At 38.1% G+C, this 26,308-nt stretch overlaps 1 protein-coding gene across 3 annotated transcripts in view; it reads left to right on the top strand.

Annotated features, from left to right (window-relative positions):
* SNCA (synuclein alpha) overlaps positions 1–26,308 on the top strand; it is a 62,266-nt gene that overhangs the window by 12,073 nt on the left and 23,885 nt on the right. For all 3 annotated transcript variants that reach the window (XM_064651911.1, XM_064651912.1, XM_064651913.1), the window contains one exon: positions 1,833–1,978. In XM_064651911.1, coding sequence (XP_064507981.1) covers positions 1,833–1,978 — 146 coding nt within the window. The remainder of the gene's footprint in view (positions 1–1,832; positions 1,979–26,308) is intronic.

Below are 26,308 nucleotides of genomic sequence, written 5' to 3'. Positions count from 1 at the left end.
TTTTTAAATCTACTTCTGCAAGATGCCACTCTAACATCTCTGTTTGAGGTTTCTTTTTGCTATTTGAATTAATATTGGAAGCAATAGAGAGTTTCTATCTCATAATGTTTCTCAGCTTGTTTCTGCAAGACTGCATGTACAATCAGGTCTTAACATTCTTTGCAAGATACACTGTGTCACTAGGACACACTTTAAGATACGTGTTTACAAAAACTAGTTACATGTAGAATTCAGAGCTTTTTGTAGTCTGTAGCTGGTAATAATCAAGTGGGGCATCTTAACAAATGTCTTTTTGCACTTACTAGTATTAAGTCAAACCTTCCCTGAGGGCAACATTTGCTTTACAGCAAAAACCACTTTTGGTTTTTTTTTTTTCTGGAAAAAACATGGCAGTAGAGTAGTGGATGTATGCAATAAAATTTCTTGAGAAGTTTTTAATCTCATTAGCATGTATGGTTATGGAACAGACTTTCTCTGTTTCTAGTTTCAGAAGATATATAGTCTGTTGTTGTCCTGCTCTGTAATGAAATCTCCTGACCATAGCAGAGATAATACTCATTTGGTTCCTAACTTTTCCCTTTCACTTAGAATGAGCATTAAATTATCGCCATCCTTTTTCTGTCAGCAGATATGTATTATTTGGGTCTTTAATAAAAATTGTATTGTTTATCTTTCTAGCTTTTTCCTAATTGTTGTTTTTAATGTCAATCATGGCAGTGTATTCTGCCTGCCCTGCGATATGGACGGCTGATACTCTTTATGCAAGAAATTAAAGAAATGTAATTTATCCACAGAAAGTCTAGTTTTTTTGCATGTGCTTCCCCCAAAAAAGACTCAAAAAGGGTGGCCTAACTGCCAAGCAGAATCCATCCTGTGCTCAAAAAGGATGCAAATAAAGCTATGAATGCATTTTATGGATCAGAGGGAATTTATCTTGGAGGAAAATATAGGATTAGTTAGAATTGCAAAAATATATGGGTGTTTTTGAAGAACAGTCCCTTGTTTAGATGAGTAAATTTGTTTTTTGCTGAAAATCTGGCTGCATAACTTTAAGGCATGAAGTCATTCCATTCCTTTTCTTAGTTCAAGCTGCTGTCAGAAAGAGCCCTTGGGAATGAATGAGCAGAAAGAATACAGTGATATTCTGAAAGGTAGAATGGCAACTGCTGATGTATATGTAGGCAAAATGAGTTATTGTTTCCCTGGGGCTTGGAAGTTAGCTATTAATCCAGTTTGCTTTGGCATCTTTGGCATTCAATCTTTTTGTAGATTACTATTTTATGTATCAGCATCAGGGTAAAAATCTCTAGAGAGTCTGCTAAAAGGTTGTATTTGAAATTCTCTGGTTGAGCATTGGTAGATCTGCTTTTTAATTAAATATATTCTAAAAAATGAAAATAAAAAGAATAATCAATGCTTTTGAGCCTAATGAAAGAAATCTTGTCTTCCATGCCCTGTACCATGTAGCAAGGTGTTTGGTGGACTAACTGGAATGGATTATCAAACTGGCATATATGACACAGTGAGTTGAACATAATAAGGGCCCTTAAATAATGACTTTTCTTTCCTAAAGTACAGCTAGACATGAATGAAAATGTCAAATATCTTTCACATGAAAGATACTGAGCCAAAAATAAGGGTTATTTTTACCTCTACTGCTCCAGTGTTCTCAGTTGGATAGTTTAATTTCTTAAGATCCACTTGGGGTACAGAAAATGTAATGGCCTTATGGCTTTTCATGATGTTGGACTGCCAGTGATAAAAAAAATTCTCTGAAAACCTTACAGCTCCCAGAGTCCTAATGTGTTTTTCCATCATCTGTTTCTCCTCAGTGGCTGAGAAGACCAAAGAGCAAGTGTCCAATGTTGGGGGAGCTGTGGTGACAGGAGTGACAGCGGTGGCCCAGAAGACAGTGGAAGGAGCAGGGAACATCGCTGCAGCCACTGGCTTGGTGAAGAAGGATCAGTTGGCCAAACAGGTTTGTTTATTTACAGTCTTTTCCAGGTGAAGAAGTGAGCAATGAGTGGTCTCCATGAACTGAGGGGCAGGTGGAGTGTTTTCTTTTCTGTCTGCCAGTGGATCATTTGTGTTACACTAAACAAATGAACAGCAAAAAAAATGTCTGCTGTTTATAGCTTGTAGTTTGAGTGATTTGAAGAATTTGGGAACTTGAATAGGATTAGGCATGAAACTTTACTATTCTGAAATGTCTTAGCAAATTTGTATCATGGTTTAAAGTGTGATCTAGTGATGATTCTGAACTCAGCAGCCTCTAGTGGAGGCCAGCCACTGTAGAATAACTGTTTAGTTAAATGAAAAGGTAACTGTTTTTCCCAATAACTCAGGATTAAAAAGCAACCTGCTAGTGCTGAAAGGTCAAACAGCAAATCTCAGGTTTAACAGCACAATTTGTGTCCACTGTAGCTGAAGATTGGTACAATTTGGTGTACCAATCCACTGACTGGTTAGACATATTACATCTAAAGTCAAGATCCAGCTGGAGAGTCTCTATCTTCCATTAATACAGCGACACTATCTCAAAAATGCCTCCAAGTATTCTGAACTCTTCAGATTAAATTTTCTCTAGCTCATCCTGTAAAGCACTCTGTAGGTGTTTTTATTCCAGCACCAAGGTGAACATAAGTATTTGCACAATATGAAGTGTTACTACATTTTTGTTGCTGATACACTGTGATTATGTTCTTCCACTTACACTAGGTGAAAAGTGACCCCAACTGGTGGGAGCAATGATTTCCGAAACGTGTACAGTGTTGTTTGGAGGCAAAAATAACCCAGAAGAGGCAAATACCTCCCTTTGTGCTGTTTTCTGTATGAACATTTAAGACTTAGAAAAAATAGGATTAGGAAGAATATTTGGTATTTGCATAAAGATACTGTGTCACAGATTTAGCATGAAGTTCTATTGTGCATGTTATTTCCAGTTGGCATCCAGAGAAGCTGTTAAAATTGAATCCTTAAAAACTTTTAGTTTTTTCCTTGTCTGTTATTGAAGTGTATTCCTATCTGTCTGACAAATCCTATTGGTGCTTTAGTATGGGGAGCAAAAAGGGATATTACATTGTAGTAGGCATTCATTTCATTGTGGTGGCTTGTTCTTGAAAACATCTCACAAGCAGTTTTATTCTCTTTCAAAGCAGTTTTCCTGGGGTTTTTTTTAGTAATTTTTTATTCAGCTTCGGGCAAAATGTTGCTTTTTATGTGGTCACAGTCCTTTGTAAAAGCTATGTTGAAGATTTGCAAAATTGAGTATCCAATGAACTGCCAGGGGATACATGAGTATGGCATGGCCACAGTAGTCTATGCCCTTAGTTCCTGCTAAAGCTCTTCTGTACACAGAGAATACTCATTTCTGTTCATAGCTCTTCAAACTCAGTGTAATAAGGATCATCACTGTAGTGATGCACTATTACCTACTTTAGTATTGAGCATAACTAATATTTTTTATGTCAATATACATATAGAGATCCTTATAAAGTATAAAGGAAGTCTTCTGATTTTCATTTAAATATGTTCTGCATATTGTTAAGCTTAAATATAAGTCGTGATGGCTCTAGCAGGATAAAATCACATCTGTGAAATGAAAGAACATCCAGAATGTACATGCATATTATTCCACGGCCCTATAAATAGCAACATTATTCTGAACTGGTGCTTTGTTCTTTAGATATGTAAAACCATTCATTTGATTCTTGATACCGGTATTTTTAGACTGAGATTCTCAGTCATCTCTACAGTATGGCCATGTAGCTGATTAGTATCTGCGGCTCCTAGTGGTCTGCCTTAGGTCTCTCTCTCTTTCTGGTTTTGCAAGGGATGAGTTATCATTAATATCAAAATTGAATCATGTGGTTTTGCATTCCTGTGCAGCTCAGAGGCATGAGATAGACTTATGCTTGGCTTTTCCAGGTAAAGTGACAGTTGGGTAGGCCAGTTGAGGGCATCCAGAATACCAGTGGGACACAGGTCTCTTGTAGGAAACAGAGTCTTTCTGAAATAACAGAAGGTGTCAACCAAGCATTCAATCAAAGTATCATTGTAACTTTGTGGTTTATCTCTGTAAGGTTATGTGACTTAAGGCCGTGGTATATCTAGTGTACTCTAAACTAGGAATAAGACCATGATTAGCAATAGCAAATTCATTCCCTGAGCTTCAGTGTGGCCAGCCAAATGCTTTTGGAAGGTTATTCTTCCTAGGGACATCTACTTGGAGTTTATAAACTCCATATAAAGCAAATGGCTGGGTATATCATGTGCAAGATGAACACTTTGCTTGCTTACACAGGGTAAGCCATTTGATTGAACAGGGAATTGCAAATGCAGCATACCATTGAAAGCAGATAGAACCATAATTGCAGACTGTTTTTCCACAGAAGGCATTAGACAATAATATGTTATTTTTAGTTAGCTTCTAAACGTGTGACAAATTATTTCTTCCAATTCACATGAACCCACGTAATCTAATCCAAATCCTCCAACTGAATGTAATAAACAGTGATCTCCTGAGGTCCCTTCCAATCTGAGTTATTCTGTGAACTGCTGTAAACTCAACCTCCATGCAAGTGAAGAGGTTTGCATATTTGCCATCAATTACAGAATCAAGGACTGTGAAATAAATACAGAATCATAGAACATCTCAAGTTGAAAGGGACTCCTAAATTATCATCAAGTCCAGCTCCCTGCTCCTTGCAGGGATTAGCTGCTTTAAAACATGTTTCTGGAAGCCCCCTGAACTGATGTCGTTGCTGGGATCTGTTACTAGTTGATCTGCTTGCCTGTGTGAAAGCTTGCAGTCTTGTGTGGTGACTGGCATTTTTCTTGTGCCATGATGGAAGTCTGGTTTTGACTTTCAACCAGTTGAAAACACTTGTAATTTTCTTTACCCGTGGATACGACACTGCTTACGCAAAGGAAATACTAAGCAACTTCTTGGAAAAATCCTTTCTTGAGAAGTTTGTCCAAGCTTACCTAGTGCAGCCTTTAATATTGGGGTGCTTTGGAGCATGAAGCAGAGGCTTAACCATCCGACTGAGGCCAGGCTGGAGGGCTGCTGTCACACCACACTGTCACCTACCTGCCCCGCAGCTGGTGTAAGCAGGCAGTGCAGAGTGACAGCTGAGACTAGTGAGAGACAGGGATGACTCTACAGTGCCCATCTGAGGGCTGCCCAGGGGATTTCTGCTGTGGCAGAGACTCACTGCTTAACACAGCAAGGGCAGTGGCGGTCAGTAGGATTGAATTAATTATAAAAGGGCTAGTGTACTGCTAGCAGTATTTTAATAAACAACATTTATTCTGTGCTTGTACATGTTTTATTTCTGTGTACAGTGTGAATGTGCTTCTAAATTAATGGAGTTAAAAAAAAAAAAAAAAGGAAAATTATTGATGATTGCATTTAATGGTTTTTTCCTGAGTTAAGAAAGCTGTAAAATCCAGATTTTACAATCTGAATATTCTGTTTTCAGCTCAGCATGAATGTATGGACCCAAATAGGCTGGAGGGGTACTGTAGTGTATAATACTGCCTGAGAACAAAACACAGATTACAAAGTTTATTGTTTTCAGATAGGTAATTAACAAATTAAAGTTCTTGACCTCACTAAATTCATGTAATTTGGTTCCCTAACATCTAAAGAATAAAACAGTTGGTAAGTTCTATGATTTCTATGGTGAATAATTTTATTTATACTAGCACCAAAATCCCCAGTCAAGCTAAAACCTCACAATTCTCTGCCTACCATGTCAGTATATAGTCAGATAGATTTCATGTGCTGTAGATTTACTGAAGTAAATAGAATAGCAGACCTTGTCCTTACCATATTTGGGGTCTATATGATCTGTATAGGTTGTGTTTGATATCTATATGTGCTAAATCCTTTTTCTTTTTAGTGTCTCTTAATTTAGCACGTTTACGGTAAATACCACTGTAAACACAAACATAAAACTACAGTAGCAGGTAATGTAGGTAGGTAATATACCTACAGAGCAGGTAATATAACTCATTGGTTTAATTACAAAGCTTTCAGAGAAAAAGACTTTTAAGTGTCAAGATTGCCAATTTAAGCATTAGGCATTTTCTTCTGTAGGGAATATTTCTTAACTAAGAGCCCTTGCTAATTGCATTTTATGTGAAAATTAATACAGAAGAATGAAAGCAATGTCAAGTTTGCAGTGTCTCCCCCTCCCTGCCCCCATGCATTTCCTGGCACTCCTTAGAATTTGAACACTGTCATAGCATAAACATTCAGTGCAGTGGATCCCAGGCATAGAGCATTTCTTGTGTTATTAATTTTCTTGCCCAGAATAGCTACTCTTATGAACGACCAAAACTTTCCGTGCACCATTAACCATTGTTTAGAGCCAGTGTGAATCCAGTCTGGGGAATCACCATAATCAAATATACAAATATGTAGGAGCCTTCTTCATCCTTTTTACAGGGAAGCTCCATGAGAATAAAGACATGATGAAACGCCCTTTAATTTTGATGAGAGGAGAGCGACTCCCTTTTGATTAAGACACCAAGCATCATAGTGTACTCCAGCCAGCTATTATTTGTTCATGTGGGAAATCTTATTAGTAGAAGGAAAGCAAACCCTGCAAGTGGCTCTGACAATTTGTCTTTCAGTGGCAGAATGAAGGTTTCTTTTTGTATTAAACACTGGTTTTTTTAAGTGCAAGTGAAACCTCTTCTTTCAAAGATTTCTGTTTTGTCTTATTGCAGACTAAGATTCCTGTGTTCCCAAAGAAGTTTTGATTACCACCTGTAGTTTAAAAACCCAAAAAGTTGAATATGAAATCTTTAAAGTGCAAGGTTTTGCACTTTATATTTTGAATTTTAGATCAGTTGAGAAACCTTTCTGTAGAAGTCTTATGGAGAAATAACCACAAACTTAGGATTGGCATTTGACTTTTACTGAAGTTATCTTGGGTATCAATCACAGAAATTTGAATACCAACGTTGGAGTCCCCAGTGCTGTTTTAATGTTCTCCTTGCTACTGCGTACAATATAAATGTCTGGCTTGATAGATGAAAAAGCTCCAACAGGCATTTTCTCATTTAGTCTCTTTCTATCCTCTGAGATCTATTTAGTGTATTATTTTATTTCCTGCTGTGCCATAATACTGACATGTCACATGAAAATTTTTGAAACTTTTATGTCTAATTTTTTAACGTACTTTTTTTTTGTAAATAAGATTCCAGACATGACAAAATTTGGATTTAGGTGGAACCATGTATTTTGATATGAGTATCCCCTGGTTTTCTGACCATCTTTACATTCAGTATACTGTACAGGATGCGTGACTGTTGAAGGATCACTGCTTCTCATCTTCTTTCCAGTCTGTAGATGAATCAATTAATCTTGAAAAGCTTATCTGAAAAACAAAAAAGGAAAAGTTAGGGAGCAGAGATATCCAATTTCCTTATTCAAAAGGGAATTAGGGATTTTTTTCCAGCTTTGCATTATATTTTATGCTATTTGCCAGCTATGTCCCAAAAGGTAAACAGACCCTAACTAAAAGCAGAACAGTACATGCAAGTTACATGAGACTTGAACTGTTGTTCTTTAGTTGGAGTAAGCAGGCTTATTCATCTCTGATAGCACTTAGTATGAGCAAAACATCAAGCCTAGCCTTGAATTAAGCAAAGAAACTTCAATAAGCTTTTGGTGCGCCAAATGCAGAAATAGCCTCCACCCTATCAACTTCTGGAGCTGATGCTTTTCTGTAGACACTGTAGAGCGAGCAGGCTGCAGGGGCTCAGCAACTTCTAATTTCTCTCCTCAACTACTTCTTGCTGTTTATGGCTCTAATGAAAGGTCACAGTAGAGAATGGATAAGTTTATGATAAAATATATGTAACCTAGATCCCTAACCAGCCTGCCAGGCAGCAATAGATCTAACCCTCTGCACTTGAGTCAAGTAGTGCCAGTTTCTGTCTTGCTGTGCAATGCAGAGAGGGTTGTTCAGGGTGGGCCTGACCATGGTTCTGATGTGACACTCTTGTCTGGTCTATGTTTGGAAATCATAGAATCATAGAATGGTTTGGGTTAGAGGGGACTTTAAAGATCATATAGTTCCAACACCCCTGGCATGGGCAGGGACACTGTTAACTAGACCAGGTTGCTCAGAGCTCCATCCAACCTGGCCTTGGAAGCTTGCACAGCGTGGTTTCTGGTAGGATGACTAGCAGTCAGTCAGTCTTCCTCATGGAAACCAAAGTGCTTTAGGTGGTGTATAGGAGAAGGCCTGCTCAAATAGTCACAACTAAACATCAGTCAGACAAGGCTTGCTTTCAAATTTCTATTTAAATCATAATGTGCAGAGCACATGGTATGAGGTAGATTTTTCTTTATCCCTTATGGTTTTATTTCTTGATCTCTGCATAATGTATGAGTGATTGCTGCAAAACAGAAAGGATATTTAACAGCTATTAGCACTCTTTCCTTTTTTAATTTATGTAGATAGATTGAGAATGGAAGAATATTCCCCATTAGAAGATCCACATTGCTCAGGACTGAATCACAGAAGACCCTCTTAAGGGAAAGCATTTGTTAGCTCTTTCTTAAAATTCATGAAGAAAGTGGGACTGTCAGTGAACTAACATATCTCTTTGATTGTGGTGTATTGTGGACTGGTTTATTTTGGTAGGGCTTTTTTTGCCAAGCTCAGAATTAATGATGGTGTATTGTATTAAAACATCTGTAACAAATCAATTCTGTAAAGCTAATCCATATTCTTTAAACAAGAAACTCTGGTTTATTATAAATCACAAGGCACCCATAGGTAGGTGATATTAAAGTTTTGAATCTGCTTTATGTACACAGTCAAATCTCCTCCTCATGACAATGCATGTATTTTTTTGATGGGAAAGCTCATGAATCATCCAGGTTGTGCAGAAGTATGACCATCAGTGGACTTGTGAAATTGCACTACGCTCCTGTATGAATGCTCTGTATTGGAATCAGAGTGACTTTGATTCAGTGATTTGAATTTATTAATGAAACAAATTACAATTACAGTTGAATCCACTTAATGCAGTTTCATTAATACAGTCCTGTTTCCCTTTTCTGTTTCCACATGGACAGATGTCACATATGTAGCTTAGTATATGTCGATAGTGCCTAACGGCACTGTGAAGAACAGTACAGAGTGCTTGAAGCAGACTCTAATGTTTACAAGCAATTTTATTTGATGAAATGTGCTAATGTTGCCTACAGGAAATAGGTGGATGAATAGGAAGGGCAGAGAAGTCACAAAGCCAACAAGGAAATACCGTGTTTTTCTTCTGCCTTTCTTTTTTATTTTATAAGATGTTCTTACCTGTCGCTTCCTTCTCAGCAGGTATGTGCATGTTCTGGTAGCACTTCTGGACATGAGTAGATTAATTTAATTTCACTTTGAACACCACCGTTTGAAATATTTAAAATCAGGATGGGCAAGATAGAAATGAATATGCACAGAAAATAACAATAATTGAGGAAAAACCAAATGGCAAAAGATCAGTGATTCCAGATAGGAGTGCCAGAGTTTCTGTGTTTGTTGAAGAGAGTGTTGAAATGCTGGTAGGATTTTGGTAGGTCAACTTGTGCTTGGCCTCCCTGATTGGCAGAGATAATTCCTTTCCTGCTGTGGAACATGTTGTCAGTACTTTTTCTCAGAAGGCAAAAAAGCAGTATATGAAGGAAGACCACATTCTCTCTGTCAAAGCATTTCCATGCATTCACGTCTGTGACTTAAGCAGAACTTGAGGGAAGAAAACTTGTGTGGTGTTACCGAAATACCCTGGGGGTTATTGCTCTTCATTAATTCAGGAACAGATATCAGTCTAATCTAAAGGTCTTGTGAGTTTTCCTGGTTTCCTAATGGCTTTCGTGCTGTGAGATAACATTTTAGTGCAGACTGATGTTCAGGGTCTACCTGCTGCCTTCCATACTTCTGACCATAATGTTTTCCTAATTACCTGTGGAGAAATTGAGTTAAGAAGCTTTTGAGTGGCATCACATTGTTCTTTGTTTTCTAGCAATTGCTCAACCACAGATTTATCTTTGACCCTGAAGAAATGAAGTACCCCCATCTTAAACCGAAAATGCCAATCTCCCTCAGTGTCCGAGAACAGGAATTGTTTGCCAGCTGATAGAAATGTGAACACATTCTCCATTAGGAATTGTTCATGTCATGATAATGAGATAATATCTGTAGTATCTACAGATAACAGAACACAATTTTTAATTTCTTTTTCTTTGACTTGTGAGGGAGAAACAAAAAGACACTCCCCATCCTTTTACCAGGAGGCTGCCCTCTGCATTTGTTATAAGGGTTTGCTTGTCTGCAGTCTGCTCTGTTTCATCCCTCTTCTTAACTTTGGTCTCCCTTCCACCTCCTATATCCTCCAACTCCAGTTTCCATTCTAACCAACCTATTACGCCCCCGTAATGCATTCCAGGCTGCTCTGAGATTGTATATATAGCCATTTCTTTATGGGATTCTCTCAGGCTAACTATGGGACCAGTTCTGTTTCATAGTGCCCCAGTCTCTCCTGTGTGTCCCTCTGTGGGGTTTCATGAAGTACTCACAGATTTTTTTTTTTTTCCCCTGCTCTAAATAATTACCAATCCTATGTTAAATGTTCAGGAAGGTGCTACTTGCAGAGAGGAATACTTGTAAGTTTATTTGGGGATTCATGATTCATATTCATGCCAATTATTCCCGTTCTTGCCTGCTGTTGTGTGAAAGATTCGACTGTTTCAGATGGGAAATAGTTTTATGTAACCCATGATAGTTGGGCAAACTTAATAGTGACATTTTTGCGCAACTTGAGGTAAAGGTTTTATAAGCTTGCAAACATTACTAGGTTACAATAACTATCTCCTTAGCATCTTCTGCCATGTTTCAGTGCTCCTTTATTTTGCTGCCAGGATGGAGTGTGTAGCCTTGGAAGGTAAGGAGCTTAAATGTGATTCATTCAGTGCCTATCTGGAAGTCATTATCTTCAGAGGATTTGTGATGGTAGCTGGTGTGACTTGCTGATGTTGTAAAAGCCCAACGCTGCAGCTGGCAGATTTTTTTTAGCTAGCAGTGAAAGTTTATGGTGCTGAAATGACATTTTGGCAAAGCACTGCAGTTTGTGTTTGTGTCTGCCAGTCTGTTCAGTGAAGCACTGCAGTGAGATGCTTAATAGGCATGAGTGGCAAATTGGGGTCCTGGATTGAAGTAATGATGAGGATTGTATAATCTTCAAGGATTGAAGTGTGGAGTAAATACCTCTCTATGGAGAAATAGATTAATCTGTGTTTTCAGAATGTCAGTCCAATGTCAACTCCCACAAAAACCCCCACCAAAACCCTGTAGGTTAAGAGGGAGAGGGAGGATGAAAGAAATAAGGCAGGATGCTTTTATTAGGACTACCTAATTATTGGCGGTCCTGTCATTACTGTTAGTAGAATGTAAGTTTATATCTGAGTACTTGTGATGATCGCCAAATACCAATGGCATATGATAGCATTTTGGTGGCAATTTTGGCCACTGATAAAACTTCCTAAACATATATATCCAGTAATAGGTAAAAGCTTGTACATAGCCTGTTTATATCTGGGACTTCTTCAAAGCTGCTAGCAAGTAACGAAGGAGATGACCCATTTTTTTCTACAGTAAACTGTTATTAAACTTTTTGGCTCTCACCTGCTTTCAGCTGTGTTAAATTTGTCCCTTAGAGGAAGTTGATAATTTTTCAGTTTTTAAGTTACTTGTCTAAGAATGTTTCATTATATATATGGACACTGGAATTTGTTACTGGAGAAAGCTACATGGAATGTCTCAGAAATGTATCTGAAAATTTAGATGGCAAATGTCTTTTTTGCCAGTCTAATGCAAAATATTCCCTGTGAGGAAACTGGAGGTGTAAGCTGCTAAAGTTGTCCTCAAAAAAAAACATCCTTTTTGAAAGAGTGAAGCAGGCAGAGAGCCTGCTTCTGAAATATATTTGACATATTGATTGCCCTCCATGCTTTTGGTGTTAGCTTTCAGAGCTGTTTCCTTTATTAGCACATACCCAGGAGGTTTGCCAGGCTTGGGTCAGAAAAGTCAAAATGAAGCTGAAGATGAGGAGATGCAGCCAGTAAAGAACTTCTTTTGCTGTGCTTAGGAGGTTAGCTATGAACAGAGAGAGAAGCTGTCTGTAACTGCCTCTCCTTTGGAAGCTCATAAAACAGGATTTGTGCCTTTGAAGCTGCTTAATCCCTCTGTCCCACCTCCCACTCCATCCTCTGTCAGCCATGCATATTTCTTCTCTGGGGCTGTGGGACAAAGCAAAGGCTCTAGGCTTTTTTTGGCTGACCTTTGCTATACCTTTTCATTGTGTAATGTAATTCTTTCTTTGTGTGCTATTATATGTAAAGAAGATATGTGGATTTATTTTTTTTTCTTTCTAATTCCCTGTGATGGTTTTAGGGAAAGATTCACTGTGGTCTAAACAGACATGCATTGCCCTGAAGCTGTATGAAAAATTCAATTAGGGTATCAGGGTCAGTGTCACTCATGAGAAATGTCTTCTTATCCTTAAAGACTGTATTTATAACAGGGAGTGTCCGAGCTGAAGAAGGGAAGCAGCAGTGGTTGAAACAAACTATCACATCTAAAGAAAACTATTTTTACAGCTAAAAATGCTGAATCTGCTTGGGGAAGGAAATTACAAGGGCAACTGAGCTGGGTTAGAGAGCATTTTTAAGACTTGAAGCTTCTCTTGATTTTATGTAAGCCTTTAGGAAGGACGCTGGAAGCTCTAAAACCTGTTAGCAGCTCTAGTATTAAGAACTGACTATGAGCTTCTGATTGCTTCTAATGCAAAGTGTTTGTAATTAATTAAGCTAATAATTTATAGTAAGTTAATACTTTAAAGATGTTGAAATGTGTGGTTTAATTCTAAGGATGTGTGCGTTGCTGGCCAGTTTGGTAGAATTTATATCCCTAATGCAGTTTATAGATGATAATATGTACATGAAGCACTTTTGCTTTGCCTAATGAATATACTTATGTCAATTTAAAATAATAACATTACACTAGTGGCATCAAACACTTCAGTTCATTACTTAACATCCAGCATATCTTAGGCATGTAAGAACTGCACTCAAAGATGCTTGTTTAACCCCTGTCTGACTTAGCTAGTACTTCATGTAGTTGATCTGAACAAATGATTCTTTTCAGATTCCTAGTAGCATCAGTTTTAATGGCTGGGTCATTTTAAATTTTTTGAATGTGATATGTCATCTTACAAATCCCTCAAAATATAACTGCCCAAGTTCAGATAGACATACTGTACGTAAATTGTTTTGTAGAGAGAGGTCAGAGATCAAACAGAGCTGGAGGCTGAATTAATTTCCCTCTCTGGAGAAAATTATTCTACCAGGTCAACAGTGAAGTCACTGGCAAGGTGATGTAAATGTGAATGTGTTTTGCACGGTTCCTCAGGTGGAAGAAAGATTTCCCCTCTCCTCCTCACCTGTATCATGGTCTTAGAAATTTATCTGAAGTGAATTTGTTGTGTTTAATGGTGCTGGACCAATGCATTTAGCAGCTAAATGCTCTTCCTGATCCACAGCATGGAGACACTGCCCTGTTATGAGCAGAAATTTAAAAGGCAGAGACAGGAGGGGTTAGTGATGGCTGTTGTGACAAGAGTGCAGCACAGGGTTATTAGACTAAGAGGTGGAAGATGGAAACTTTTAATAGGAACCTTATGTCAGTTGTTACCTTTTGTTAGCTTGGAAACAGCTTCTTGAAATGAGGGTAATTTTTTTCAAGTACCGTTATTTCCAATAGATTCCAGGTGTTTACTTTTTTAAAAAACGTAAGTAATAGCTATCCTAGTAGCTTTGAAGGAGGGCATGTGTTCACATACAGCTGACCTGATGTCTAAGCCAGAGTAGTGAACTTGCTTTTCACAGTCATCAGCATAATGTTTCCTTCGTAGTCTATTTTTGGAAGGGGTGGTGTGCTCATCATTCACAGGAAAGGTAACAAATTTAGCAGTGCTTCTTTCCACCTCCTACACACCATCTATGAGATGGAGTTTTTAAGTCTTAGCTGTCTCTGCAGTTTTTTCCCTGAGTTACATTTCAGAAATATGCTTTATAATGTGTCTGGTTGGGCTGCTGTAAATGCCAGCTGTTGTCCAAACTGAGAAATAGGAGGCTGGGAGAAGTAATGAAACCAATTTAAAAAGAAAAGCTTAGATGTTGCTTTGGAATCTATTTGTGGTAATATAAACACCTCAATGACAGCTGAGAGTAGTGGATTTGTTCATTTGTCTTTTCCCAGCTTCTGTTTTCCTGAGCTCAGTTGTATGCCTCTAGATTGTATGTGGTGCATAATGGGAAGGGAAGCAACTCAACAAGAGCCTTTGCTGGCCTCCTGAAGGAGAAGCAGGCTTGGCAATTCATCCTGGTATCCTCTAGTTAGCAAAAGTCTCTTTGTGGAGACAGAGCTGATGTAGGGGATGAGTTGGATTCAGGAAGGATGGAAAGACTGGGTAGAAAATATCTGATGATCAGGAATCAGAGGAAGGAGGAAAGAGTGGCCATGTATGAGAGAAGGCAGTTCTTGTATTCATCTAACATTCAAGCACCATGAGGAAACCTCTTAATCCTGTTTCCTTGGGGTTTGGGATGCTGGCACAGAACTCCCCCTCCAGAAATCTGTTTCTGCTGCTGGGAACAGGGAAGAAGGGCTAAATCTGTGATAGGGGATGTGCAATGGATTCGATCTTTCTCTTACACCCAGTTGCTCATTTTTTTGCCAGCAAAATAGTGTCTTGGAAGTCTAGCAGCTCTGGAATTTGAATATTTCAGCCTGATGTTTTGCCTTTTTGGTGAACATCAGTAATGAACATGAATCCCATGGGAGGAAAAAATTACATTTCAGATTCTTTTTTATAACCACTCTGCATCAGTCCTAATGTTGATCCCTTTGTTTGACTGTTTTGATTGACTGTTTTGAATATCACATCCTAGCGCTTACAATTGGAGTTTTTGAATGTTCTGCCTTAGTTTAGAAAAGCAGGGCTTTTGAGTGATTGTTTTTTCAGGGACACAGATTCAGCTGAGATTTCCAATTATCTGAAAGGACTTGTACGGAGTCCATCATGTCATGTCCTCCTCTTCTGCTTTCCTGTTCCACCTTTCAGTGCCTGAGGCATGTTTTAAGCTCTGTGCAAACCATCACATCAGTCTAAGTCTTCCTAGATTCTGTGTTTTGACATCTCACTAGCTCACCTAATTAGTACCCCTTACCCCAAGGAGAAAGAAAATTATCTTAACTGATCATATTCTGAGGATCTTGTATTTGAATGGGTTTATATGCATTAAAAAAGGAGAAAAATAATTTTTGAAGATTATTGAGTATAAGAAAAAGATACAGCCATGTGCTTTGTAGGTGCTTATTAATTATCCAAGTTTAAAAAAAAAATCTAAATACCTTCTAAAATTTCCAGTGAGTTAAAATCTGTTCTTACTTGGCATTAGGTTCATCTCTCCTTCAGGCACTCTTACAGATTGTGGAGGAGACCTGTCCTTTTGGTTTGCACAGGGTGCACAGTGTTTGACCAGCTATTTTATGAGTCTAGTGCAACATCATATTGTGCCATCACAGAACCATCACAGAATGGCTTAGGTTGGGAGAGACCTTAAAAATCATCTAGATACAACCCCTTTGCCATTATCCAACCTCCCTGCCATTATCTTCCCTCCTCCTTTGTCGTGATCTCTATAGCTGTTCTGAGGAAGTAAAGATGACCACCTTGTATTGGTAGACACTAATCTCCCCTTTACCAGGATAGCAGGAGGACTGACTGTCCGTCTGCCATTGGGCACAATACTGACACTCAGAGGAAGTGGCAACAATTTCAGCGAAGTGTAAAGAATTTACACAAAGTGTCTGTTATGTGCATACCAGAGTTGTACTCACTTCCTACCCCCAACCTCCCAGGTAGACTGATAGGAGATCAGAACTAGATTGATGCTTTTCTGCTTTTCTTACAAATCATCAATGTGCAATTCAAGATAGCTTTTTTATAACCTTAATGCTTAGCTTCATTTACGTAAATCTGTCGAAAGCTACCTTGCTTGCCAATGTGTAAACAGGTACAAGAATTTTATCCAAACTGTCTATGCAGTAGAAATTGAACATGGAACTTGGCTAGAAATCTCTTTATTAAAATATAGTGATTGTCCAAGGGAAGTAAGAGCTCAGGCTGACTTTTTGATTTTTCTTTACATTTAACTGAGTGTATCTGGCATTCAGGCAGAAAAAAACACCTGTCATAGCATTTACCAAACATTCTTTAGAAGGAAGAAAACTTGAAATAATTTGTATTTTTTGTTTTGACATGAACTGTCCACTGCTAGCAAAAATCACTTCAATGTAGCAGTTAAAATCATGACTGTTTTAAGCTACTGTATGTAGCATATTTCTGAAGAGCTTTTGTGTTACAATATCTCATCTACTATGTCTCTTATTGTAAGACTGTCATGAGATTTCAAATTGGATTGTTCTGGTTTTTTTAAATCTCTTCTGGAGGAGAGGGGGGAATTTGGCTGGCTCATCCCCAGACATTGTGGCCTGTCTTTGAAAACACCCAACTATGTGTTGATTGCTGGCTCTCTTTGTTAGAACACACCATGCTTTGACAAAATGTCATTCTGCGTGTGGCCACCATTTCAGAATGATTTGAGAAGTGGGAGCAAAGAAGTGCAGAAATACCAGTTATCTTTGCATTAGAGGAGCTGTCTTCCTAGCAGTGAGGCACTGCGTGAAGTTCCCTCACTTGTTTTGGATAACAAGTTAACTTGTTATAATAACTTATAATAACTTGTTAACAGAGGTTTGGAAGAGCTGCTAGTAGGATCCAAGTTATACAAGCTTAGGAGTGAGGGACTGGACTAAGAAGCTCCTCTTTTGACTGATGAATTGAATTGTCCCTCTCAAGAGGCACAGCTTGCTTCAGTTCCAAAATCAAAGGACAAGAGACCAGAGTCCAATTCTTGCATGCTCTGTGGTCTAGCATTGGAAAGAGTTGGGGTATGCATGCAAATCATTCACTGAAAAAACAGGCTTATGCTTGAGTGCATGCTTCTCATAATCATCTTTGTTCAGGAGTGTTAAACGGGCTTTCTTACACTAATGTTAAAGCTAACAGTGCATCAAAGGTAAGACTTCTATTTTTCAGCCACTCAATAGTGGCTTTGGTGAGCAGGTAAACTGAACTGCAGTGAGTGGGGCTACTCGAGAATATGGAAAAGTTTCAACATTTGACAGGTGATTGCAGGAAGAAAACCAAGCAGAAGTGAATGGGCATATTGATAACAAAATAATCTAAAGTACATACACAGGTATGTACCTAATTGGTGAGGTAGAACTCTACAGTATTTTAGCAATGATGGTATATAATTTCATAGTTGTTCTGATTAACAGTAGGCCTTCTCAGTTGTGTCTGCACATATATTGGCTACAAGGAGTGCATAGTTTCATTAGGTAAAGTCAGCCCTTGGGATATTTCCATGCATGCTTTGTTGTTTTGGTTTTGTTTTTTTTTTGCCTCTGTATTCAGAACAGTTGTGACTCATTTCTGTTTAGCTTTTGCTGTTGGAGCAGTGCTGCAGTGTTCAAATTTTTTATTAGTAATCTCAACCATCATTTGGTAAAGTTGTATATGAGAGAGAAATTATAGTAGTTGTCCTTGACAAAACAAAACAAACCCCTGAGAGTTTTGCCACTAGGCATATTGAATAATGATTAAAGTCTCTAGAGGGTGGAAATAAATGGGATGTGTAATTTTTCTGGCTTTAAAATTTGACATGAAAATATTTTGTTCTTCTTTGTTCCTTTTATTGTTCTTGCATAGCATCTGGAGTGTTGTCTTCTCTACTGTGGGGGTCAGCATTAGTCATCTGGGCGGATGCTCTTCCAGAGTCATCAAGCTGTAGGTGGATAACATCCAATAGTACAGAGCAGCAATAACATCATATTCTTGCCGTGTGAAATGGTTTTGGGGTCTGTTAAATTCATCCTTTATTCCTATTTGATACACCTCTTTGGCTGCATGAAGAAGGGCTGTTATAAGCCTGTCAACTGTCTGTTCTATCTTGTACTATTGTTTTTTTTTATCAATCTGGTGTGTCTTCTAGATTGGCAAGGTTTTAAAGAAAACAGAATTTATTAAGGACAAGAGGGTAAGGCTGGTAGAGTGGCAGCTAGCAGCAATTAAGTTTTCTTACTTCCTTTGACAGTTTTTATCTCCCTGTTTGTGCAGCCACTGACACTCTTTGAGGATGAGTACAGCAAAGAAGGATGAGGCAAGACAGGAAGGGATGATGTTGTCAGTCAAACCTACCCAACAGAAAACTTGTTCCATTTTCTTGGTGTATGCTTTCTATTCTTCTTTCTCTTCAAGATTTTTCTGATCTTTGAGTACTTAATTATGCCATATAAATAGTTTTGTTATTCAAGACTGTGCCGACTGAACATCTGAGCATCTGAGATAATTTGGTGCATGGCTGTATTTCTTACCAAATTATTTATTCCACTTCTTGATCATTAGTACTAGTATAATTGTGATATTAGTAAAAAGATAAGGAAGTACAAAAGCCAGGGAGCAGGATGTTCTTGTCAGAGGGAAACTTGTTCTTCAGCTGTGAATATACAAAATAATGTTCAGTCAAGCGTTGCAAAGAAGTGCATTGCAATTAAAAAAAAATCACAGATGTTAATTCTGCTATTGGACAGATCAGCCAGACCATGATGTGTTTGCTTTCCTGAAGTACCATCGAATCAATATGCATTTAGTCTTGTGTATGTGCCATGGTCAGCAACTCTTTTCCCTTATGAAATACCAGCATATTTCATACTCTGTACACAGACTTTTTAACTCTGAGGTAAGTAGTAATAATTTAGAATTATCCTGTCCTTTTTTATTGCTTTCTCCTCCACCTTTCCCAACCCATGTAGTTTGGTTCTTCATTGCCATAGTCCCTGAAATACAAGTAAGCTATTAGAGTCTTCTTCAGATTGCCAGAGAAGCAGGTTATTACTGCAAGGTGATGGGAGTTTTTGATTTGATACAAGATAGTGATCACAAGACTGGTGACCTTTGGGTTTTCGAGCAGTTACTTTATGAGGGCAGAGTGGTAGAACACCATACATTCTAGTTCTTGTCCTTCATGTCCATAACTGCAAAGAAAGCTGTTTATGTGGAAATGGAACAAAGGAAATTTTGTGGCTTCTGTGGAGTTTGGATTATTTGAAATTTTTTCAGTCTTATTACTGGTACTGCTCAAGGATGGAAGCATGTTTACAACAGGGAGACGTTCTGGAAGAATAGACCTGCAGCTATTAAAATATCAGTGGATGTGTGTGAAATTTCACACCAAAGTAATTACGCTTTTAATTTCAGGGAAAGAATTTTGCCTTGCTTATTTCTGCCATACCTTCTAGTGCATACTAATTCTTTTATCCTTGTGGTTTAAGTGTTATCTTAGTACTTGGGCTGTATTTGAAGTGTTTCCTACCAAAGCACATATGCAGTAGCATGAAATGTGATAGCAGTACCATTCTGTGCATGTTTTTCTTGACAGTGTCTTTCTTCTGTGTCACATTATTTAGACAGGATTGGCTCAAGTGCCACATATAAATGTCTATTTCTGTTTGAGAAAAGAGATGGGAAACTGAATTAAATGCTCAGTGCCAATTAATATTTAAAGATACAGTTAAAAAATATGTATTCAATCAACCTGAACTGGCAATACTTAGCTCAAATGTGGTTTGTTTTGGTCAGTCCAGACATAATAGATGTAGGTGCTGCAGAAAAAACTGGATTTGCATGGCTGTACTTCATTTTAGAAGATGGTGAGCACCATGAGTCCTAGTCAGCCTCTCAACATTGACTGCATCACCTTTGAGACCAGTCCTTGTGGAGACTGAATCATTTCACCCCTCACATGGCCGGGGAGGAGGATGCCTTCTGCCTTAATGGATTGCAGTGAGGGGGGATGCACACAGGCCATGTTGGCCTGAAGTTGGTGTGTTGATATTTTCCTTTGTGTGCTTCAAATCCTGGACCAGACCCCCCCAAAATCACATTCCCCAATCACAGGGACTGTCCTCTAAGCAGCCACAGTGCTTTCCTAAAATACAGTCTGAACTGTGAGTAGAGCATAGCATGTTTTTTAGTAATCTTTGGGTTAAGACCCCCATGATGGTTGTCTGAAGTCACACTGTACACATGAAGAGTATAGTTTGAGTGGATGGAGAAATACACCTCTCAAAGCTTTGTAGCTGTACTGCTCTGCTCGTTAGAATAGGATCCTCAAACATATAAACTGACAAAAGTCATTAGTCCTTACACTCTGAAAAGTATGTGGATTATTTCAAAGCACTTAAAAGCCAAATGTCACTTTTCATCTTCAGAGCAGATGCTTCTAATCTATTGGAAATGCAAGGCAGGAAGCTTGGATTTCTCTTGCTGTTTCTGAAGCAGAAGAATATAAGCTACATTAATTAGTCCTATTAGTAATGTTGATGTCAGAGGTGCTAACCTGAACTAGTCAATTGTCTGCCAAATGTGTATGTGTAAGCATCGATTCACTGCCTGAGTATTGATTTAGACACATACAGGTAGTGTTTAAATGGTTTATTGGAACATCCTATGGGGCTTTACCAGCAACTACTTACACTGGTTACTATACACCAGCACTCCTAAAGCATTTTAGAAACTGTACTGTCAACAGCTTCTGAACACTGAAAGAAATCTTAACGCCATCTGTCTAGTCAGGCACAGCCTAACCCTCATGAGTTGCTTGTCCTCTTAAATTTAAACTAATTAATTTTTTAGTTGGGTGATGACTGTCTTCAGCTTTTTTGATATTAAGTTTCTTATAGTAACAGGAAAACAAAGCTTGGTAGCATCTCTTTGAACAAGGTTTCTATTTAAAAGCTTCTAATACAAAGGCAAGGGAGAGTTGCACAGAGTGGCATGAAATTCAAACGTGGCACTGAGTTGAGCTGTTCAGACTCAGAGCTGCATCTTTGGATATTGCTGCTTTAGTGTTCAGCATTGGGACAGATTTGCAGTGTAGATTTAAATTGTTCATTGTGCTTCTTGAAGTTATAACCATCACTGGAATGTTTGAAGTTTCTTATGGTGTTAATATTATGTTGATTTTTGGAAGAAAAAAATGGGTTTTGGCCTTCTAGACTGTCATCTGAATTCAAAGGAAATGTTTTGTTTGAGTGAACAAGACTCAAATGGCTGGAACTTCAGTGTACATGTATTGCCATAGTCATATTTGTTTCTTGGGTCAGAAATGTCTAAAAATGTATGTCAGTTTGTCTGGGAATTATTCTGTGAAGCTACTGTTGGGTTTTTTTGCTTTGTTTTTTGGGTTTTGTTGGTTGGTTGGTTTTGGGGGTTTTTGTTGGTTGTTTGTGGGAGTTGGGTTTTTTTGGGTTTTTGGGGTTTTTAATCTTTTTTTTTTATTTTGGGGGTTTCTGTTTGTTTGTTTTATGTTTTGGGGTGTTTTTTTGGGTTGTCGTTGTTTTGTATGTGTGTGGGGGCTGTGTTGGGTTTAGTTTGTCTCTTTTCTGGGGTGAACCAGGTCAGACTAAAGGTATATTAAATTTGGGATGTGATAGCAGGCTGAGAAATCCCTCTGTCTAGAATGATGTTTTATAACATGAGACATGTTTCATACTCAGTAGGCAACTCTATCCTGTTGCTATAGAAGAGCACATGATTTAACTCCTAATTATAAACATGCAAATAGGTCATGGGAATGGCAGCAGTGAGCATTCAGCACTAAGGACAGAAAGAATTTTCCTCCTCAGAGAAAAAAAGAAGGGAATTTTGAAACTAAAACAAAAAAAATAGTGGTGGGTCTCCTGTAACTTGTCTACCCTCAGCAGGGGTATTTTTCTTACTTAATGATGGGTTCCTTGTGACTTCACTTGCCATTAGCTTGAGAAGACATTGATATTACAGTAAAAAAAAATCAGAAAAACATTTAAGGGCATTTATCTACAGGATTATTCACTTCGCAAGTGAATAAATAGTATTTACCTTCAAGGAGATATGGTAAGTATAAAGAAAAATAACAGCTGAATCAGTCCCTATCTTCTTGAGAACTTCCTTCCAAAATAACTGGAATCAATTGTATGGTGAAGATAATTGTGAAAGCCATAAGGCTGTTGGTTTTTTTTTTCAAATCCACAGAGGACGGAAGTGGCCTTTGACACATTCTGGATTCTTGTACTTTCCCTTCCACACGTGTAAGCTACATTGAACACATTGCTCTGTATAAGAGATCTGCCACTGGCCACTTTTTTTCTCTTCCTGGTGCCTATGGACTGAGAGAAAACTTTTCCATCTTCAAGGAGTCACATTGATTTCCTAGAAATACGAGTACTTGCTGCAACTATCAACTATCTATTCTCCCCACCTTGACAATGAGTGTTAGATGTTTTAGTCCTTTTGCTTATAAATGCATCAGATATATTAACCTAAAAAGAGTTATAAACATTGGTGTGGCATGGGAATCTCATCTCGAAGATGCAGGACATCCATGGCAGGGTCTCACTCTTCCCTTGCCAGCGGGGATTTGCAATTGAGGGAGTTCCTAACTCAGAGGTGTCAGTAGGCTATATGAAAAGCCCTGTGTTTCTCTGTGATACCTCTCAACTTGACCAGTGGTTACTTGAATCCATGTAACCCTCTGCAGCCAGTGTCCTACTGTAAGATTTTGATTGTGGCACTGGTGATTTTATTTAAAGTCCTTTAGTTTTCATCTGTGAAGACAGCTGATCTATCATTCCTAATCGTCTTTGTGCTGTTTAGCAGCTAAAGGTCATGTTGATGATCAAAAAAATATCAAATCTGAGCTCTTTCAGGTGCTCTTCATCGTGATATTTTTTGGCGTTAACTGAATTTCTGTTTTTATTTGCACTTCCCGAGAAATATCCACTTTGCAATAAAATGGGAAAGAAGAAGAAATCCTACTCTTTTATGAAACTTGTTCAATAGAGCTGTATTTTTCTTGTCTTAGACCGAATGATTATAAAGAAACTGGGGAATCAAAAAAAGGATAAGCTTTCCATCTTGGTGCTAGTAGCCATCTTTTTCCTGTAGTACATTTTCTCATTTCAAAACTTTATTATGCAGAAAAGAAATTTAAGCTGTTGTGTCCATAAATGATGTGTGAGCAGATTTCAATTTTCATTAATTTTCCCATTATTCAAAATTATTTGGCTGTTTCAGCCAATAAGTTGCTCTGTCTGTTTTTTGCAGTTTGTTATTTGTTCTGTGTGTTTGGTCACTGATCGCACAGAATGTTCTTGCTCTTGGATAGAAAGGCTTCCAAGCTCACAAAGCCTTTCTAAAGGAACTTTGCAAATAAATTACTGCATGCATATTTGCAGTGGCTTTTCATGTGTATGATAGTAGAATGCAAATAAGAGGAATGGTGAATGCAATTGAAATGGCTGTAAGAATTGTGTTCATATGAGTATCCTGGAATATTTTGCGATGGCTTAGTGTTACTGCATCTTCTCATGAATACTTTTAAAAATAGGTATTGTAAACACATTGTCTTCAAATTGTGGGTATATAGAGGTATTAGCTGGGTGCTGGTTTTGTAGCAAGACTTACTGAGATAATTTTGCTGGCCTTTAAACTGTTGTTGTTAGGTTTCTGACCTAACAGGTGGAGGTGAAGGGGAGATGTGGCATCTCTGAGCTGTCTTTGGGTCTTTCTGGTGTTGTGAACAGTAACAGTTATGCTTGGCTCACGTTTTCAAGACTTCCTGCTAGAAATAGTTGGGGGACAGGGGGGCTGTTAAGTGAAATTTTAAGCTTATGATCAAATTACTTGTGGGATAAATTCTGGAAGGTTTATGCTTGAGATTCAGTTTTTAGATTTTTGTTTTCCTGTTCTGCTGCCAGAAATCAGAATTTCTTCCACTTCATTACCACTTCTAAATCTGTGACTTGTATGCTGTGTTTTCTGTCACAGATCCTTAAGGAAGATATTTTTAAAAAATCCCTTTAGTAACTGATGAGACACTTGCCTTCAAACTGAAACGCTGTCATTTATTGTTACTCTTTCTTTTCAGTCTTTCACTTTCAATTCAAAAGGCCTTGTTTTTATTCAAATCAATTTGAATTAATTTTTAAAATAAGATTTTGACGTTCAACACCAGCTGCTTGATTAAAATCTAACTAGATTCATTTCACTGTGTGCCCTTAATACACTAATTTTGCAATTCTGAGCAAAAGAAGCAATCTTGTCAGACAAGATTTGCTCTGGTGTTTTGTTGCTCGTGATTCTGTTTCCCTCCAGGAGCAGGATTTTCAGCTGTGTGTAGTGTTGGCTGTTGCAGTCAGAGGAGTAAGTACTGATTTCCTCTCTGAGAGCAGCGTTAGTGCCTCTGGTGCAGTTCTCAAATTCCTACCCTGGCCTGCTCGTTTTTTTGTTCATGAAGCACCAGAGCACCATGTGACTGTCAGTGGTTGTCGCTTAGCTTTCATCAATGCTTATTTTGGACCACCCAAAGATCTAGTCAAGCATCTGTTTGGAAATTTGGTAGGAGAGTAACCAGTCTTTTAAAAAAACCCAGAGTATTTCACTTCTAGGAGTTCGGGTGGGGTTTTTTTTAGTTTGTTTATATAGGCTTGTACTGGTTATTTTACTCTCTCCTCCAAAACAACTGGAGGGAAGGTTTCCTTCAAATGGAATGCTCTTACCCTGTCTCTAAGGCTGTGAAAAAGAAATTGGAATAACATACCCATTTTAGCTTTTTAATGAAGCAGTTCTCTGCCATCAGCCTGTGCTTTCTGTACAATGGGGGCCTATTCTTGGCAGTGGAGAAGCAATTCAGTGAAGATTTATTTGCAGATAACTGCAATTTTGGCTATTTCCCTGTAAAGGAAACTTAAATTGCTGATTGTCCTGTTGTGTTAAAAAGCACCAACTAATTACTTTGTTTACATCTCAGCAGCAATGGAATAGGTGATGTCATTTTAGTATTAAAAATTAAGTCACTATCTAAGGCAATTGTTGAGTGACCCATAATTAGGATTCTAACTTCAGGGTGTTTAATTTGAGATTAATTAGAAGTGTCCTGAAATAGGTATTTTTAAAGTGCTTCCAATTGGGCTTCTCAATGTTACTAATGCTGAACCACTCTTAAATGAACACAAACTTGGCCAAAAAGTCCAAGAACAAAAGTTCCTCAAGTTGGTGATTAAAACCCTACACTCCACCCAAATGCGTGCCATAAATAAGTGACATACTCCTACCATGACAAAATTAGTTGAGGAGAAAAAAGACTCATGGTAAAACTTGTAAATGTCATCTTTGTTAGCATGGGACATGTAGGAGCCTTTTCTAAAAAGGAGGATTCAGTGCTCTCTGAATAGACGAGTACAGTATGTTAAGGCTCGTGAATAACATAGTAAATCTCAGTGTCTTGCATTATGCACTATGATGTTGGGAATGCTATTTTTCACTGTTTAATTTGCAAGATGTACTGTTCTACCAACTACAATGCAGCACACTGAAATTATTGATTCTTTGGGGAAAATGAAATTAAATGAAGTCATTGGTTTCATCTGTTTGGGACTTGAGAAAGCTGTGATTGTGTTGTGTTTGAAACAAACATGGTACAGAGTTATCTTAGAGTTTTGGGGACTCCAGATTCATAACAGCGTGGGTACAGCTTAGGACAGGTGAGACAGGAACTTTATTCACTGTGGTCCTAGTGAAAGAACACTGGGACAGTGTTCCCCACTCTCTAGTACTATCCTACCTCAGAAATGGGGAGTTGGAAACTATCACGGACTGTTAATAATTTTCTGTACCATTGCTTGAAGTTCAGCACCTTTTATGTTTCAATTAAGTTGTTCCCCATTAAAATAGAGTTTGATACATAATTCTGCAAGAAAGTAGTTATATTATGGTTCTTGGTGATTTCTTTGAATGACCTGCGAAAATCTAAGGAATTTGATTCAAACAGAATCAAGACAAATGGAGATTTAGGATGGGGATAGCAGGAAAATAGAAATTGGCCACAATGTGTCAGAAAACTTTTCTGTGAACATCCTGCTGGAAACTGATGGAAAAATCACAGCAGCACTAAAACCTCTGAGTACATGTTCTGCCAGCATCATCCTGCTGTGAACAACCTGAATTCAGCATCAATTACCTGGTAAAGCTTGGCTTTGGTGGTAATGCCCACCAAATGTCCCAAGGAAGA

The sequence above is a fragment of the Pseudopipra pipra genome, chromosome 4 (genome assembly GCF_036250125.1).
Source record: "Pseudopipra pipra isolate bDixPip1 chromosome 4, bDixPip1.hap1, whole genome shotgun sequence".
Lineage (NCBI taxonomy): Eukaryota > Metazoa > Chordata > Aves > Passeriformes > Pipridae > Pseudopipra > Pseudopipra pipra.
Note: the sequence above shows the minus strand (reverse complement) of the source record. Positions and strands in the feature narration are given on the sequence as shown.